This window comes from Delphinapterus leucas, chromosome 14 (assembly GCF_059928025.1).
Source record: "Delphinapterus leucas isolate spDelLeu-1000000601 "Yukka" chromosome 14, BTC_Dleu_Yukka2, whole genome shotgun sequence".
In the NCBI taxonomy this organism is placed as follows: domain Eukaryota; kingdom Metazoa; phylum Chordata; class Mammalia; order Artiodactyla; family Monodontidae; genus Delphinapterus; species Delphinapterus leucas.
This window is the reverse complement of record NC_143142.1, coordinates 29078100-29094006: the sequence shown is the minus strand read 5'-3', so window position 1 is coordinate 29094006 and position 15907 is coordinate 29078100. Positions and strand designations below refer to the sequence as shown.

General features: G+C 42.5%; 1 protein-coding gene across 1 annotated transcript in view; it reads right to left on the bottom strand.

Moving 5' to 3' along the window:
• Nucleotides 1-15907, bottom strand: part of PIEZO2 (piezo type mechanosensitive ion channel component 2) — a 331944-nt gene that overhangs the window by 164273 nt on the left and 151764 nt on the right. The window contains exon 4 of the mRNA XM_089894937.1: nt 9951-9993. Coding sequence (XP_089751063.1) covers nt 9951-9993 — 43 coding nt within the window. The remainder of the gene's footprint in view (nt 1-9950; nt 9994-15907) is intronic.

The window sequence follows — 15907 nt, the reverse complement described above, 5'->3', positions numbered from 1 at the left end:
CCTGTCATTATTGATATAATAATTCTCACCAAATGGTGGCAAAACAAATTCAGTAGTAATAAATTCCCATCTCACTGAACTTAGGTGTACATTCAGACCTGGATGTTGACAAATTCCAGTTTAAAATTCCCATTTCCAGTTCTTCTGCTTAACTTCTCTGTGTCTCGCATAACCATGTGCAAAAGGAGGGAGAGGGTACCTCTGGGTCTCAGAAGCTCCATGACCCAGACATGAATGTGTGATTCTGGGACCTAAGTTTAACTCTTGCTGCCCACCTGCTTCTGGGTAATTGAGGGATGGGAATGAACATTTATTTGCCGACTTTACAATTTGAGAAAGAAACACAATGATGTCTTCATCTAAACAAGGCTTTTAAAGTGGGGTTCAGGGACTGTGTTGTACTTTTGAATCCCCTGAACCTGCATGTAAAGTTTTTTCTCTTTATGTGCATATGTGCATTTTTCTGGAAAGCTAGTCTATTACTTTCATCAGACTTTCTAAGGATCTGAGACATGACACTAACCCTTCTCCCCCCCCCCAAAAAATTGTCAGCCAAGGATTTCTAAAGAATCATAATTGTTGATTAAAGTAATAATATTATGAATAATAATAGTGCTATTTTGGGCTTTCATAGAATAAATCAATGCCAAAGAGAAAATCGGAATCCAAGCTTTTTAGTTTAGTATCAGTTAAGATGGTTTAGTACTGGCTTCTTAGTTCAGAAGGCAAACCCAGGGTGGAGGTTTATTTGGGAAGCCCTTCTGGTAAGTACAAGAGGTTGTGACCAGTGAGGGATGGAGAAGAGAGACACCCATACAGGTGTCCTGTCTACAGGTCGCTGCCATAAGGGGTTCCTGGAAGCTTTTGCAGAAGCCTATGCAATGCCCTTGGGTTGTCCCCAAGACTGAGCAGGGAGGCGGCAGCCCTTGCCCGTGACTTCTGCTGCTCACTGACGCTTCTGGGCCTTTCACCTCAGGCCCCTCCAGCACTGCCTGTGCTGGAGCGAATTTCTAAGGGACAGGAGGAAGCCGCCGGGTGAGAAGCAGAGAGCTGCAGGCACTAGCTGGGGAGACAGCACCTGTGGGGTGGGCTCAGCCACCTGGACGAGACCCGTTTCATAATCCATCTTCTCCCACGCACCAAGTCCAAGTATTCACCAAGCTGTGATTTCAGACTGTATTTCCTGAAACACACTTGGTTCACATCCTCTCTCATATTCAACGTCACTGTCTCATTCAGACACTTGTAATCGCCCTCTGAACTGCTGCCATTGCTTTCTACAGGGTCTTCTGGCTCATCCTCTGGTCTGTGTCGCTGCCCACAGGACGTTTCTAGAAGCACATCCAACATCTTCCCCAGGCGTTACATCCTTCAAAGGCTCCCCAGCACTACCAGGTAAGAGCTACACTTCTGGTCTTGTCCGCAAAGTGCTTCCTGATGCGTTTTCACTGTCCTCAGTTTAATTTCCACGCTCATTTGTGCCTCATGCTCCACCTCTGACAGACATACTCCAACGAAGCCATCCTCCAAAACCCTGCCTGGCAGCCCCTGAGGTCAAGCTTCCACAAACAGCTCCCCCCACCCCCAACTAGGTAGCCAGGCTTCATTTCAGTCCTACCCCCCACATACACAATGACCCACCCTTGCTCTCCTCCACTTCTGTGCATCTATCATTATATGGTATCTGGTACATAGTAGGTGCTCAAAAAACACCCTCAAATGATTGCACTAAATGGAAGCATGAACTCACCATATCATCTTTAACGTTTACATGTTGGTATTTTCTATCAGACCAAGGCCATGTCTCCCCACTCCCCTGCCCCCAGCCCCCAGCATAGTTATAATAATGCAGGCGCAGCAAACACGTGTGGACCCAAAGCATCATCAGTGCTGGCATGGCGGGTTGTAGATGAATGGGAAGCAGAGTCACATAAACCTAAGTTCGCATCAAGCCTCTGACACTCACTAGCTGTGTGATCTTGAATAAAATACTTAACAACTCTGGTTTTACTTCACTCATTTGTAAAATGGGGATGGTACACACATATATTATATGACTTCTTCCAACTAGACCCTCTCCTTTCCTGTAACAAGACTGTATATCCTGGCCATTCCCGTGTGACTGCAGGGCACCCCTGTAGGAAGAACCTGCTTCTCTGGCCATGACCTTGGAGTTGGCCACGTGACCTTCTCAGGCACTTGAAAGTAACAGAAGTGGCCTGTGTCCCACCTGGGCACAGGCTCTAAAAGCCATGGTGGCTGTAGCAGTTTCTCCCCGGTCGCAAGCAAGGCATCCACCTAATGAAGGCCCTGGTTCAGCCTGGATCCCAAAAAGAAGAAGGCACTTGGAGAAGATCCACAGTCGATCCAGCTGATGTTTAATATGAGCAAGAAATAAACCTCTGGTCTCCTAGGTCACTGAGATACAAGGTTGTTAGCCAGAATAAGCCAGCAGAATCCAACTCTAGAAATGTTGTGAGAATTCCATAAACCAGATGAGCACTTAACAGAGAGCGAGGCCAGCGTATGAGAGATTTGAACAAATCTAAGTGCCTTCCCATCATGTTTGCATCTAGCCCAGGCATGGGCACAAAGCAGAGGTTTGAAAATGTTCAAGTAAATGAATAAATAAATAAGTTGGGCTTAATTTTAAACACCAAAGCACAGAAATATCCTTTACTTCCTGTCATTTTCTGAATATAGATTATTTTGACAAAAATTTTGTAACATAATTTCCAAATAGCCTGCTAAAGTTTCTAGAAATATTTATATACAGTCTGAAAAAATTAAATAATTTAGAAGTTCATCTTGTGGGAAGCTAGCACAACAACAGGGTAAATCTTTTAATCACAAGACATGCATTGTGTGCATTTATATGCAAAAGTACTGCTATTTTAAAAGCTACAAGTATGACAACACACAACTACAGCCCAACTAGGACCTCCCTGGTTTAACTCGGTAGACCACAAGATTATAGTAATGGTATGATTTGAATTTAATGTTTTTTCCTTTCTATGTGCTTCTCAGAGAAGTAATACATAGAAATGCTTGTCTTGCTTTAAATTAATAGGTATTCATATTATCCACTTTATCATACAGACTTAGGAACTTAAAAATTTCAGAAAAATAGGGCTTCCCTGGTGGCTCAGTGGTTGAGAGTCCACCTGCCGATGCAGGGGACACGGGTTCATGCCCCGGTCCGGGAAGATCCCACATGCTGCAGAGCGGCTAGTCCATGAGCCATGGCCATTGAACCTGAGCGTCCGGAGCCTGTGCTCCGCAACGGGAGAGGCCACAACAGTGAGAGGCCCGCATACCGAAAAAAAAAAAATTCAGAAAAATATAGCAGAAACTATAGAAATTAGTATCTTTGTTTCTATCACAATTGATTTCACTTAACCATCTCATTTCATGGATGTGAGTTTTCAAATAGAAAAGCATATCATAAAACCATCCTTGGAGTCTACCTTTCCATTATTCCTCAATATTTCACATAATACTACCTAAAGAAACAGCATTAATTTCAATTACACAGTGAATGAATTATACATAAAGCTGGAGGATAAAAACGAATTTAAAAATTGGCCTTAAATTTCTCAAGTAATTAATTCATGCTCCAAAAGAAAAGGCCAATAGAAATTAAAATGCATCAAGATGGGCAGAATCCCTGAAAGTAGGGGTGAGGCCAACAGAGAAATGACACACTAATATTTCTTTAAAAGGCCATTTGTTTATCAAACATTTATTAAATGCCTATTATTTGACAATCCCTGGGCTGGCACTAGAGGTTATAAAATAGTAAGACACACATCCTGCCCTCAGAAGCAAGGGTCTAGAATAAGACATATAAGACACACAAGATCATGAACACACTGGTGGCTTCGTTACAGGAGGTGACAGGAGATAGGGAGGGAGCCTGAGGGCGGTGGCTGAGCCCGTGGGGAAGGTCCGGGAGGAGGTGGAGGTAGAGTAACGGTAGCTGCTGCGTCCTGAAGGGACCACAGACACAAAAGGGGGAAAACCAACAAAACAGGTGCAGAGACACCTGCTAAGCCTCCCTGCTTCTGCTGCCACAGAATCAGGTCCTCAAGTGTGTCTCCCTTTATCCGATCTTTCACTTTGCTCACCTGGGTGGGTCAGGTGCAAGATGCCTCAGTGAACAAGATGGATACGGCCCTGATTGCATGGAGCCCTTGACCCTAGTACTGGGATCCCATCATGGTGTCCAACTCAGGGCAGGAGACTCAGCAGTCAGAGGATAGAGACTCGGAAGGTCAGGGAATTAAGTAACTGTTCACAGGGACACACACTCAAAGCCCCTCTGCTCTGAGGACTGAGCCAGCTCGACCTGCAGGCTGCCCCGTCCTCCTACAAGCTGCGATGTACTGATAAGAAGATGCTGGGGCCCTGGTTTCCTGCCTTCTGCCCACGTGCTTCCCCATCAAGGGCTCTGTCAACTCTTCACCAAACGTCTGATCAGTCAGTATGTGTCAGGCATATCAAGACAGACCCATCCTTCCTGCCCCAGAGTGGGAGAAACACAGGGGAACAGCTGCAGTAATATTTACCCAGTACCATCAAGGAGGGACGTGAAAAGTGTTACAAGAAGAGGTGAGAGGAAGCCATCAGGCAAGGTTTCACAAAAGCAATGATGTCTAAAACTTGATGGAGGCGGGGAGCTCCCCATGGAATAGACAGTGGGGTAGGGGAGCCAACAACAGACGGGCAGTGGGAGGCTACCCTCCTAGCACCACCAAGACACAGCCACGCCTCTTGAACCATCTCTACACCAGGGAAAAAATCCTAGGGATAATTGTGTTTCATAAGAGCAGGCTGCCTTCAGGGAGATCTATATTTTATTTTATTTTGTTTATTTTATTTATTTTTGAGATCTATATTTTAAAATAGTCTTTGAAGGGGCAAGATATTTCATTCCACAATCCAAGCAGAGCATCAAATAAAATCATGTACAATAGGGTGAATACTAATGTAATCTGAGGTGCTGTGCTGAGTATAGAGATTTATTAAGAATAACTACCTTGCTTTTTAAGTAAATAGGGGTGAGAAAGCAGTAGAAGATGGTTACTTTGAAAGAAGCATCAATAAGATTTCCCTGAGAGCAGGAACCTTATTCCTCTTGGCGGGTTACTGTGCACAAGCCCACTAACTCACTGAAATATTTTTTCTCCAGTGAAAAGCGTAGCTTAAGAAAGAGAAGACCCAGTGCAGACCTCGCTCACAGCTTCCTATGAGGACACTAGCACTTTCTGGTGGCTCCACTTCCTGTCCCCTCCTGCACACACAGGAGAGGGATATGCTCCTGGCCCCTAAATCAGCACAGTGACTTGCTTTGGGCCATGAACTGTGACTTGTGGTGACAGATGCAACTTCCAGGTGGAAACACTTAAAATCCAGTGCGCAATTCCCCAAATTCTGCTTCCATGCTTAAGCAAACTCAGAAACATCATGTCAAGACACAGGTGTCACAGACTGAAGCCAAACAGTGACACACCTTGCACAGGCAACCTCCCCACGAAGTTGTCTGCCTCCTCATCAGATTTTGCACAAACGAGAAAGAAGCATTTGTTGTAAGAAGCCACGGGGAACCTGGGACACTCCCTGGCTGATACACTTGCTTAGAACTTGCAGAGTATCAGTGCAGGGACAGGGCCAGGCCTACCTGCATCACCATTACCTCGATGAGTGAGTGACTTATGCTTTGGAAATATTTATAATCAAAAGTTTAGAAAATCTGCAGGGAAAGGTGAGCTTTCTGAATGAAATAAAAAATGTTAGGCACAGATATTTTTCTCCATAATGAGAACAAAACCAAAACAACTGAGTCTCCTTTTGTTATGCAGATAGCAATATCTACGACTAGGAGTGGAAGGGGGTCTTGGGAGTGGCACCAAAGTTGTAGGAACCTATATCTTATACCCTAACCCGAGCCCTAACCCTAACCCTAACCCTAACCCTAACCAAAGCTACAGGAGCCTATATCCTTCCTATGTCACGAGCACTCCTCTGATGAAATCAAAAAATAAACTCCTGATATCGCCCACAGAGAGCAATTGTTTGCAAGGTGAACATAACACATTATCATGAATTCAGCCATATAAACTGTGACAATGTGTATTTATTCTGAGACAGTGTATATAAATGGCATGGTTTCTGGGAAGGAAAGGGCTGCACACTGTCTCATCGTGTTACAGGCAGGCTCAATCCCTAGATCTTCCCTTGGATTACAAAATGTACAGCAGAGGACACCTTTGCTTCCTTTTTCTTGGAAAAAGCTTTGAGGTTTAGCTGACTCAGTCACTTTTTTTTACATGTGACCACTTTAAAATACTCAGCTAGCCAACAGACTGATGGGCAAACTTCAAAGGACGTAGTGCTGAAAGGATCAATATCTCTTACAATGGCTCTAAAGAAGCAGACAGCTTCATTTAGGATACAATTGGAATTCCCTTTAAGAGAAAGACGAGGATAAACTTGAGAAGAAATCAAGCAAGGCCATATCTAACGGCACTGCTTGACATGGTCTTTGCAACTGTAAATGCACAACAACCCCATAGATCAATACCTGCTCTGTATTTTAAGACACTCGATGCAATGCAGAGACGGTTCCCCTGTCCTTAAATGAGGCAACACTGGACAACATGGGAAAACACAGGATGACATTTTAAGATAACATCTAAAAACAGGGATGAGCTCTAAACTAGGACTGCAGTTCAAAACTACAGCATATCCTTAATAATATTTTTATTTGTACATCTATTTGGAAGCATGCCCATTTTAGAGAGGCATTATAATATGGGAATTTTACTGTCTGGCTTTCTTCAAAATGTTCATAAAATGAGAACAGCCGATAAGACTTGAGACTAAAGATTACGTCCCCAGAGCTACAGGGATAAGAAAAATAAAACAACACAAAACCAAAGAAGGCTATAATTCAAGCATTCATTGTGGCTGGGTGTAGAAAGCCAGGCAGACCTTCGCTTAAACGCAGGTCAATACGCCCATGTGGCTATGACTCTCTGGGTAGCTACTTGGTTTTCTTCCGGTTTCCTTCCCTGTGAGATGGGGCCCACAGTCTACAGTATGGGTCACGAAGGACGGCTAGTAGCCAATCCGGCCAGCTTCCTGTTTTTGTAAATAAAGTTTTATCGGAACACAGCCATGCTCATTGTCTGTGGCTGCCTTCTGCTACAACAGAAGAACCTGAAATGTGGCCTATCCACCCTGTAGAGTAAAAGTTTGCCCATCCCTGGTCTGTGGGATTGTTGTATGGACTGGAAATGATTGGCGCACGGCAGTTGTTTTCATTAAATCGTTATTCTAGTAAGAAAAAGGTTAAGATCATGCAAACTAGGAAGAATATGTTTCAATTGCCAAATTCTGCAGATCGATGGATCCTTAACCATCTTGGAAGAAGCTCTTGCCCTGAGTGCTTCACTCAGGAGACAGCAAAGAATCTCAGCCTGCACTTTGCTCTACAGAAAAATGACTCAGGATAAATGCAGATTAAAAGGACACTGAGGGCTTCCCTGGTGGCAAAGTGGTTGAGGGTCCGCCTGCCGATGCAGGGGACACGGGTTTGTGCCCCAGTCCGGGAAGATCCCACATGCCGCGGAGCGGCTGGGCCCGTGAGCCATGGCCGCTGAGCCTGCGCGTCCAGAGCCTGTGCTCCGCAACGGGAGAGGCCCGCGTACCGCAAAAAAAAAAAAAAAAAAGTACACTGAGATACCATTTCTCACCTAACAGATTGGCAAAAAAATCTCAAGTTTGACAGCATGTTCTGTTGGCGAGGCTCTGGGGAGACAACTGCTCTCGTCCACTGCTGGCGGGGGTGCAAACTGCCGAAATTTTAAGGAGAGAAATTTGGCAGTGTTTAGCAAAATTCCATAAAAACTTATTCTTTGATTGTACTTGGCAACCTACCCCTCAGATATTTGGCAAAAATACAAGTGTGCACAAGGTTATTCATTTCAAGGTATTCTGGTAAGAGCCAAAGGCTGGGAGCCGCCTCCGTGTCCACCCTTGGGATAAATGGCTGACTCCAGGTCCAGAATACTGGGTGGGCTTGATAAGTCCAGCTATGCTAGAAGGACAGAAACGATAAAGGACCAGGTGGCCTGCATCAAAGGACAATAAGTCAACACGAAGTTGCCCCCAATGGCAGAAAGGGAGCGATTTGAGTTTACATGAAACAGAGGGTAGAATGACAAGGTAAACAATGCCACAAACAGACACATCCAGACAAGACAGCGGCTCTACAAGACAGCTGAGCTGGTTTCCTCAGAAGCCAGGAAAGTGAAGAGAAACCCAATGAAGATGGGAGGGAATCGGGGGACACGATCCCAACACAGAGGCTTGAGATGTGACAACAGAACAGAATGTGTGGTGACCGCGGTAACTGGCCTTATGGTGGTGACCATTTCATGATGTATAAAAATATCAAATCATTATGTTGTACACCTGAAGCTAATATATTGTATGTTAATTATAACTCAGTCAAAAGAATTTTTTTAACTTTTTAAAACTAAAAAATTAAAATGGAATGTGTGGGCTTTAGAAGCATGCTGATTCAAACCAGTATCTGTAAGATGACATTTTTGAGATGATCAGGAAATGTAAACATTGACTGGGTATTAAATGGTGCTAAGGACTTACTGGTATTTGTATTTGGTACCACTGCGGCATCATGATTCTGAAAGAAAACATCCATTTTTTCAGAGACGTATACTGACTTAAGTAGGGAGGAACTGACACGATACCTGAGATTTTCTTTACAATATTTTAGCCCCCTCCCCCCTAAAAATGGACAAAGCAAGTATGGCAAAGTGTCCTTGAAGCTGGGCAACAGATAACTGATGTTCAATTTGCTCTTCTCTCCTCTTTGGTTATCGTTGACATTTTTCAGAACACAAAAGAAGAATCAAGAGAAAGATGCTTTGGGGAAAGGTTTCACACACGGTGAGTCCGCACATGATATTCCAGCTTTTAAGTTGATCCATGAGATCTGCCCATCCCAAGCCAACCTCCTCTGATAACCTCAAGGACTACCTGTGGGAACTCACTGGGAGATCAACAGTGACAGTGCTGACAGGATGTAAGTGTATGGAGAGAAATAAATAAACCTCTGAGTCAATTAAAAATGGTACCAGAAATGCTACCACAGTCAGCCTGGTGATGAGCTAGCCGTCCTCGCTTGCCGCTGGAGAAATAATGCATTCTAAGGTATTTTATTATCCCTTTTATATGCTCTAAGCACTCTGTCAGCTTGATCAATACACAGAGAAACACACTTTCAATACGATGAAAAGAACTAGTCAAAAGCTACCCTTAGAGTAAAAAAAAAAAAATCACTTTTCTCTCTTTCAATAGCTGTATCGACATTGCAAGTTCATATGAGATGCTAAATGCCCTTTATGCTGCCATTAGGCCTATATTGACCCTACCTCCACATTTTCTGATGTTATAATGAGTATGCTTTTTCTCTTCTGGTGTAGAAATGCTTTTAGCGAAGAGTGACACGATCTCAGCCTTCCACTTTGAGCTAATAAGATTGGACAATTTTAATTATTGCAAAGACATCAATATAAATATAAATTTCTCTGTACTAAACCTGTAGAACTAAATATAACACATGACATCAGAAAGAGTTTACTCTCTTTTCTGTGATGCTCTAATTCTACAATTTACCTTTCACACTATTTCACAGTTGAAGAAGCATTTTCACATAAATTGCTCCATTTAATCTACATTTTCACTCTGTGTGCAGGCAACAATGTCATAAAGCAAAGGTCTACTCTACAAGGAAACTGAGGCTCAAAAATGATGACTTACTCAAGGGCACAGTCACTAAAGTAATGGTGGCAAGACCACCAATTTATAGTCAATGAACTGCTTGGAGTAAAATAGGCCATGAGTAACCAAGCCCTGCTTACCTTTCAAAGCCGATCTGTCGGAATGTCTTTTCCCAGGTTGAGCCTGTAACAGAAGGAAGGGATGTTATTAATGCACGACAAGGATTCAGTTTTGCCCTGATTTTGCACAGCCTGGTAGAGATTTGCTTGTACATCTAAGCAGAATGACTGTCTTTCCTCAAAGACATCCCTCCCCGCCTCCCCAAATGGCCTTTCAGAGGCCAGCCCAGGTGAGTGCATACCACCACCACCCCCGCCCCCAGTAACAGAGCAGACCAATAAATCATTCTCTAAAAGTCTACATGTGTCCCAAGGAGAAAAATGTGTAATACTCTCCTGTTAAAAATAATGAAATAGTAGCACATTGTAAGCTGCACTCTCCAAAATTCAACTTTTAACTTCACGTGGCATTTGGAAAGCTAGAGGGCACTTTGGCATTCCAGTCCACTAGACACCATGGCTTTACCTCCTCAATGTTGAAGCACAGGATTTACATGTATTTTTCAAGCTGAACATTTTAATCGGAAGTCTCCTGAGTGTGAAAACGCTGTTTCCAGTGACACAATTTGACGAATAGTGTATCCAAGTCCACAGAAGAATAGCTAGGTATGAAAATGATTTTCTACAATTTTTTCATGAAATAATTCTTCCCTACATTATAAGCATAACAATTTTCTGAGTACTTAATGTAAAGAAAAGTGCTCATTTTTATCAAAGACCATGTCAATAAGAAGCCTGCATTCGTGAGAGGTAAGGGTTCTGCTAACCCACACTTTGACATTTTCCCGATGCTCAGTCAGTGGCAACAATATCTTGATTTCAGTAACTGTTCAAGTAGGCACCACTGCCCGCCCACCCCACCCCCCCAGCCCTAAATCCATGAGCTGTGTTATGTACTAGTTGCGTTAATAATCACCGCAGATAATCACTACCTTTCTGTACAGTTTAGTCTTGCAAACAGGAAGTGGTGAATTCAGCACTGGGTCTCCAGAGGCAGTTAAAAGCCACCCTGCTTCTGTTCCTCAAGTCACAGTAAGCCAGGATGGCACTTATGTTTCTTTCTTGAGAACTCTGCCTCCAGTGCTTTATTCTCGGGTCGACAATCAGTGCCTCCTAGGCATTAGACAGACTTTCTGGAAAGACAGGAGATTATACAAAGTAGTTTCCTGGGCCCTCTCTGAGGACTAAGCTAGTCCCAAGGGAGCATGAATGTGGTGATTTCACTAAGGGACTTGGGTTCATACTACTCGGTTATGATGGAGCGTTTTAAATAATTGCTATAAATAATGCAGGACTAAATTTGGGATCAGAAGTACACACACATGCGTACACACATAAATTTAAAGCAGATCAGGTTTATCTCCTCGGACGAAGTTACTCTTGCCCAGTTGAATTCCAATAGGCTTTGCTAAGTAGGAGGAAAAGACCTGGAATTTTAGTTAAGCAGCCCAGGAATTTCTGATGGCCCCTGAACCAGGGGAGTGGGCCCCATATGAATGTCATCTGTCCTGTGAGTCACATGCAAAACAATGGAGAATCCCCATCTCAGGAATTCTTAAACGACAGTTATCCTGCCCCTGAATACTAGCAATTAAGACACTGCCCAAGAATATATAACCTGAATCAGAAACCACGCTGAACTCCGGGACCGCTGGCAACAGTCTGGCCCAAAGTCAGAGGTGGGAGAGATTAAGAGCCTCACGCCAAGTGAGAAGCAGACAGTCTGTGCTCGGACCCAGTGGGGAGGGTTGGGGTAGGGAGGCACTTAGATGCTACTTTTCTTGACTTCTCTTGCTTTCATTGAGAAACAAAGCAGCTTTTAACTTTTGCACATTTCCATTTTTTCCCCAGATCTTCTCAGCGCATTCTAAAATTGATTTTTAAAATAGACTCCATTTATTATCAAAGTAAAATAAAAATAAATGATTTTGCTAGACTGCACATTCAGGCTCTTAAAACACGGAACTTTAATTAAGAAATAGGTTCCATTTTCATATTTCTGAGAAAAATAAACTTATTCCAAAAGGGCAGAACAAGGTAAAAGTTTTGGGGTCAAGACTTCCAGTACTCCTTAAAATAAATATTATTAACTCATTCAACCAAGCACAGTGGAGATGGGGGAACACAACTTCCTTCCTGTCACTAGAAGTCAATTTAATTAGTAATTTGAGCATCTTACATACCATAGGTGCTCATCATTGTTTGCTGGTGATCCTCTACTAAACATCTTAATACATTAGGTATGAGACTGAATATATTAAAATATGGTTTCTGTCCTCGAATACCACATACTCTAGAGGTTTGGGTTTTTGTGTCTTTTGTGAGCACTTAGTCATGGGGAAAGGAGAAACACAATAAATGGAACAGACATATCCAGATCCTTTGGCACCAAGAATATTTTTGACAGCCCATTATTCAGTTGCTGGGGAATTCTTTTACAGCCATTCACCATGTTTTACATGGTAAAGTAATATTATTCTCCCGTGCCAGAGCAGTCCAACACAGAGAGAAAAGCAGAGAAAACAAAGTTGCTGGCAGACTTCCTTGATTCAACACTTTTTAAATGAGATTTATAATATGAAGTCTAGAACATGTTACAGTCTTCAGGTGAAAGCAAAGGACAGCAACAATGAAAAGAAGGGAATGTATAGCATAGAGAAATGGATATAATTCACTAGAGGGGTTGTTCCTTTCCAATATTAGATGAAGTAGTTAGAAATAATGCATTGCATTCTTCACTTTTAAAAATTAGTTACCAAAGGGGGAAGGTGAGGGGAGGGATAAATTAGAAGTTTGGGATTAACATATACACACTACTAGATATACAATAGATAATCAACAAGGTCCTACTGTATAGCACCAGGAACTCTACTCAGTATTCTGTAATAACCTATATGGGAGAAGAATCTGAAAAAGAATGGATATATGTATATGTATGACTGAATCACTTTGCTGTACACCTGAGACTAACACAACATTGTAAATCAACTATACTCCAATATAAAATAAATTTAAATCTAAAATAATTAAATTAAAGAAGAATTTCCCTTGATAGCATTGGCATCTCAATGACAGAGCTGACATCTGGAGCAGAGGGAGGGTAACCGAGCCCAAAAGCTGGAAACAAACCCTGGGCTAAATGTCACTCAGTCTGCAGGGCAAGTTCCAGTGTCTCATCCATGTGTGTCTCAGGTAACAAAATATCCCTTAACATAATTCAGCACCAACCCTCCAAGTGGGAAGTGCTGTGCCCAGAAGTAGGGCATCTACTCCTGGAATGAATCTAATCCATTGACAGCTACTCCTTTACAAGGCGAACCAGGCTCTGTGCATCCATCCTCCCTCTCCTCCCTCTTCCGGCCCATGTTCCTGCTGGCCTCAGCAGCTTCCAAGTTCCTGTCTTTCCACAACAGAAAGCAGTTTTGGAGTTCTCCTTTCTTTGGGAACTACTTTGCCCCGGCCAATAAGCTGCTTCTGCGGGCCCCAAGGCATCCTACCTCCCACCCTGGCCATGGGGGCAGGGGATCTGGGCATCCTCGCAGCACCTGTCTCCTTGTCACAGGTGACCATATGTGCATGTGATGGGCTAGGTCAGGCCAAAGTGGAACCCTCCCCAGGCAGGTAAGAAGCTCTTTTCCTCACCTGTCGGAGAACCAAGGTCACGTGAGCCCAGCCCTGACAATGTTCCCAATATGATGGCCACAGGGAGAACGCTGTGTAAGAGGAAAAAAGGGGTCCTGAGCAGATGGAAGCCAAGAAAGAGGAAAGGGGGCTGCTGATGGCATCCCACGGTCTGTTCCCAGCAGTTCTTGGTGTCCCCACCTTCCTGCCACTCCTGTTACAAGAGAGGAAAATCTGTGTTGTTTCCTCCAGTGCTAAGTCTAGTTTCAAGTCTGACATTTGTATCTCGAAGAGCACCACATATGAACAAGAAAAATAAGATTTTAACAACGCCTTGAGCATCAAAATTTTAGGTGGGAATTAAAATATTTTTAAGAAATTCCAGCCTTTTAAAACCATATTTTAAATTAAGAGAATGGACATTCTCCCCCCAAATTAACATAGCAATAGAAACATGTAAGCCAAGACAAGGAAGGAACCTAAGTGTCCATCCACAGGTGAATGGATAAAGAACATGTGAGATAGATAGACAGATAGGTAGATAGATAAACAATGTAATATATATGTGTATATATATACAATGTAATATTACTCGGCCATAAAAAAAACAAAATAATGCCATTTGCAGCAACATGGATGGACCTAGAGATTATCATACTAAGTGAAGTAAATCAGAAAGAGAAAGACAAATACAATATATCACTTATATGTGGAATTGAAAAAAATGATACAAATGAATTTATTTACACAACAAATAGATCCAAAGACACAGAAAACAAATATATGGTTACCGGGGGGAAGAGGGGCAGGCAAGGGATAAATTGGGAGATTGGGATTGACATACACGCACTACTATATATAGAATAGATAATCAGCAATGTTCTACTGTAGAGCACAGGGAACTATATTCAATATCTTGTAATAACCTATAATCGCAAAGAATCTGAAAAAGAATGCATACATATATATATGTATGTATAATTGAATCACTTTGCTGTGCACCTGAAACTAACACAACATTGTAAATCAACTATAATTCAATTAAACAAACTGGGTTACACTCACCCCCTTACCAGGTGCCCACTTATACATATCAGCTAATTTAATCCATGAGGTCAGTACTATTATTATCCCTCTTTCGGGTGATAAGCTGAGGGGTGGGGGATTCGGGACTGCAGACCCAGTGCTTTATTTAACTCCCTCCCTCACTGCTCTGTCCTGCATGGGGGCCCTGTCCTTGTCTCTCCTTCCTTCTTCCTTTTCCTCCTTCCTATCATTTGTCTCTTGCCCCGATCTGGTTATAATATAGATTCAAAATATTTCATTTTTAGCTCCACAAAGTTTTGTGCATCTGGTTATTAACTTAAGAAGCACGAAGTGCCTAGAGCAGACGTGCTGTGTCATCAAACCCCTCCTCTGGAACCTGCGAGCTTCTACTGTGGTAATTTTGTTAAACACTCAGTACGCCCAGCAGGAGCTCAGTCTGTACAAATACACGTAGATATGTACCTGGTACATGATGGAGCAGGGCTGATTATTTTTTATTTCAACTAATTTTTCTGTAGTCGTGGTTTAAAACCACAGGGCTTTGACTGTTACTTGAAACCAGCCAACTGAGTTCTCCCATCCTGGCTCTGGTCGTCTGTATTTTTTTACACAAATTACTCTGGGGTCTTTATAACACCAAGGGGTTTTCCACAGCTCCCATTCAGTTTGTAATTTCATTTTTTCATAAATGTTATTGAACATGCAAAAATCTCTACCTTGATGTTGTAAATTGGTTACTCACTTTATGTTTCATCGATTACTTTTATCAATAATTTTAAAATCAACTTATTGCTCAATTTTTAATACAAAAATGCAACTACAAGTTTCATAATGCAGTTGGAAAACTGGTGGTCAAATGAGGCACAGATTTTTCTCCTAATTGAACAGGTTTACACCAAGTGTGTCCCAGACATTGACAGCCAGTTGAACTTGGACCTGCACCTCTGCTTTTTCCAAAATAATTAGCAGAAAAGGACTAATAATACATGGGAGGGGCAGATTTTTGCCAGCATATTCCTATAAAAGTGGCAGCATTTTCATATATCATAGGGGCTTCCAGGCAGCTGAACATGGGACCTGGCACAGAAATTGGTGATGAAACAGTCAAATACCAGAAAATGTTACCACTTAGGAGCTTTCTGGTAGAAGCTTCATTGACATTATTTTTAACTGTTTAAAGGAAAGATTTTCCTACCCAATCAAACAGTCAAGATTTCACCACACATTGAATGTTGGACAGAATGTGAAATTTTAAGAGGAAAAGAGATTCTTCTCAATTGACTAGTAGTGATATTTTACTTTGCAAATGT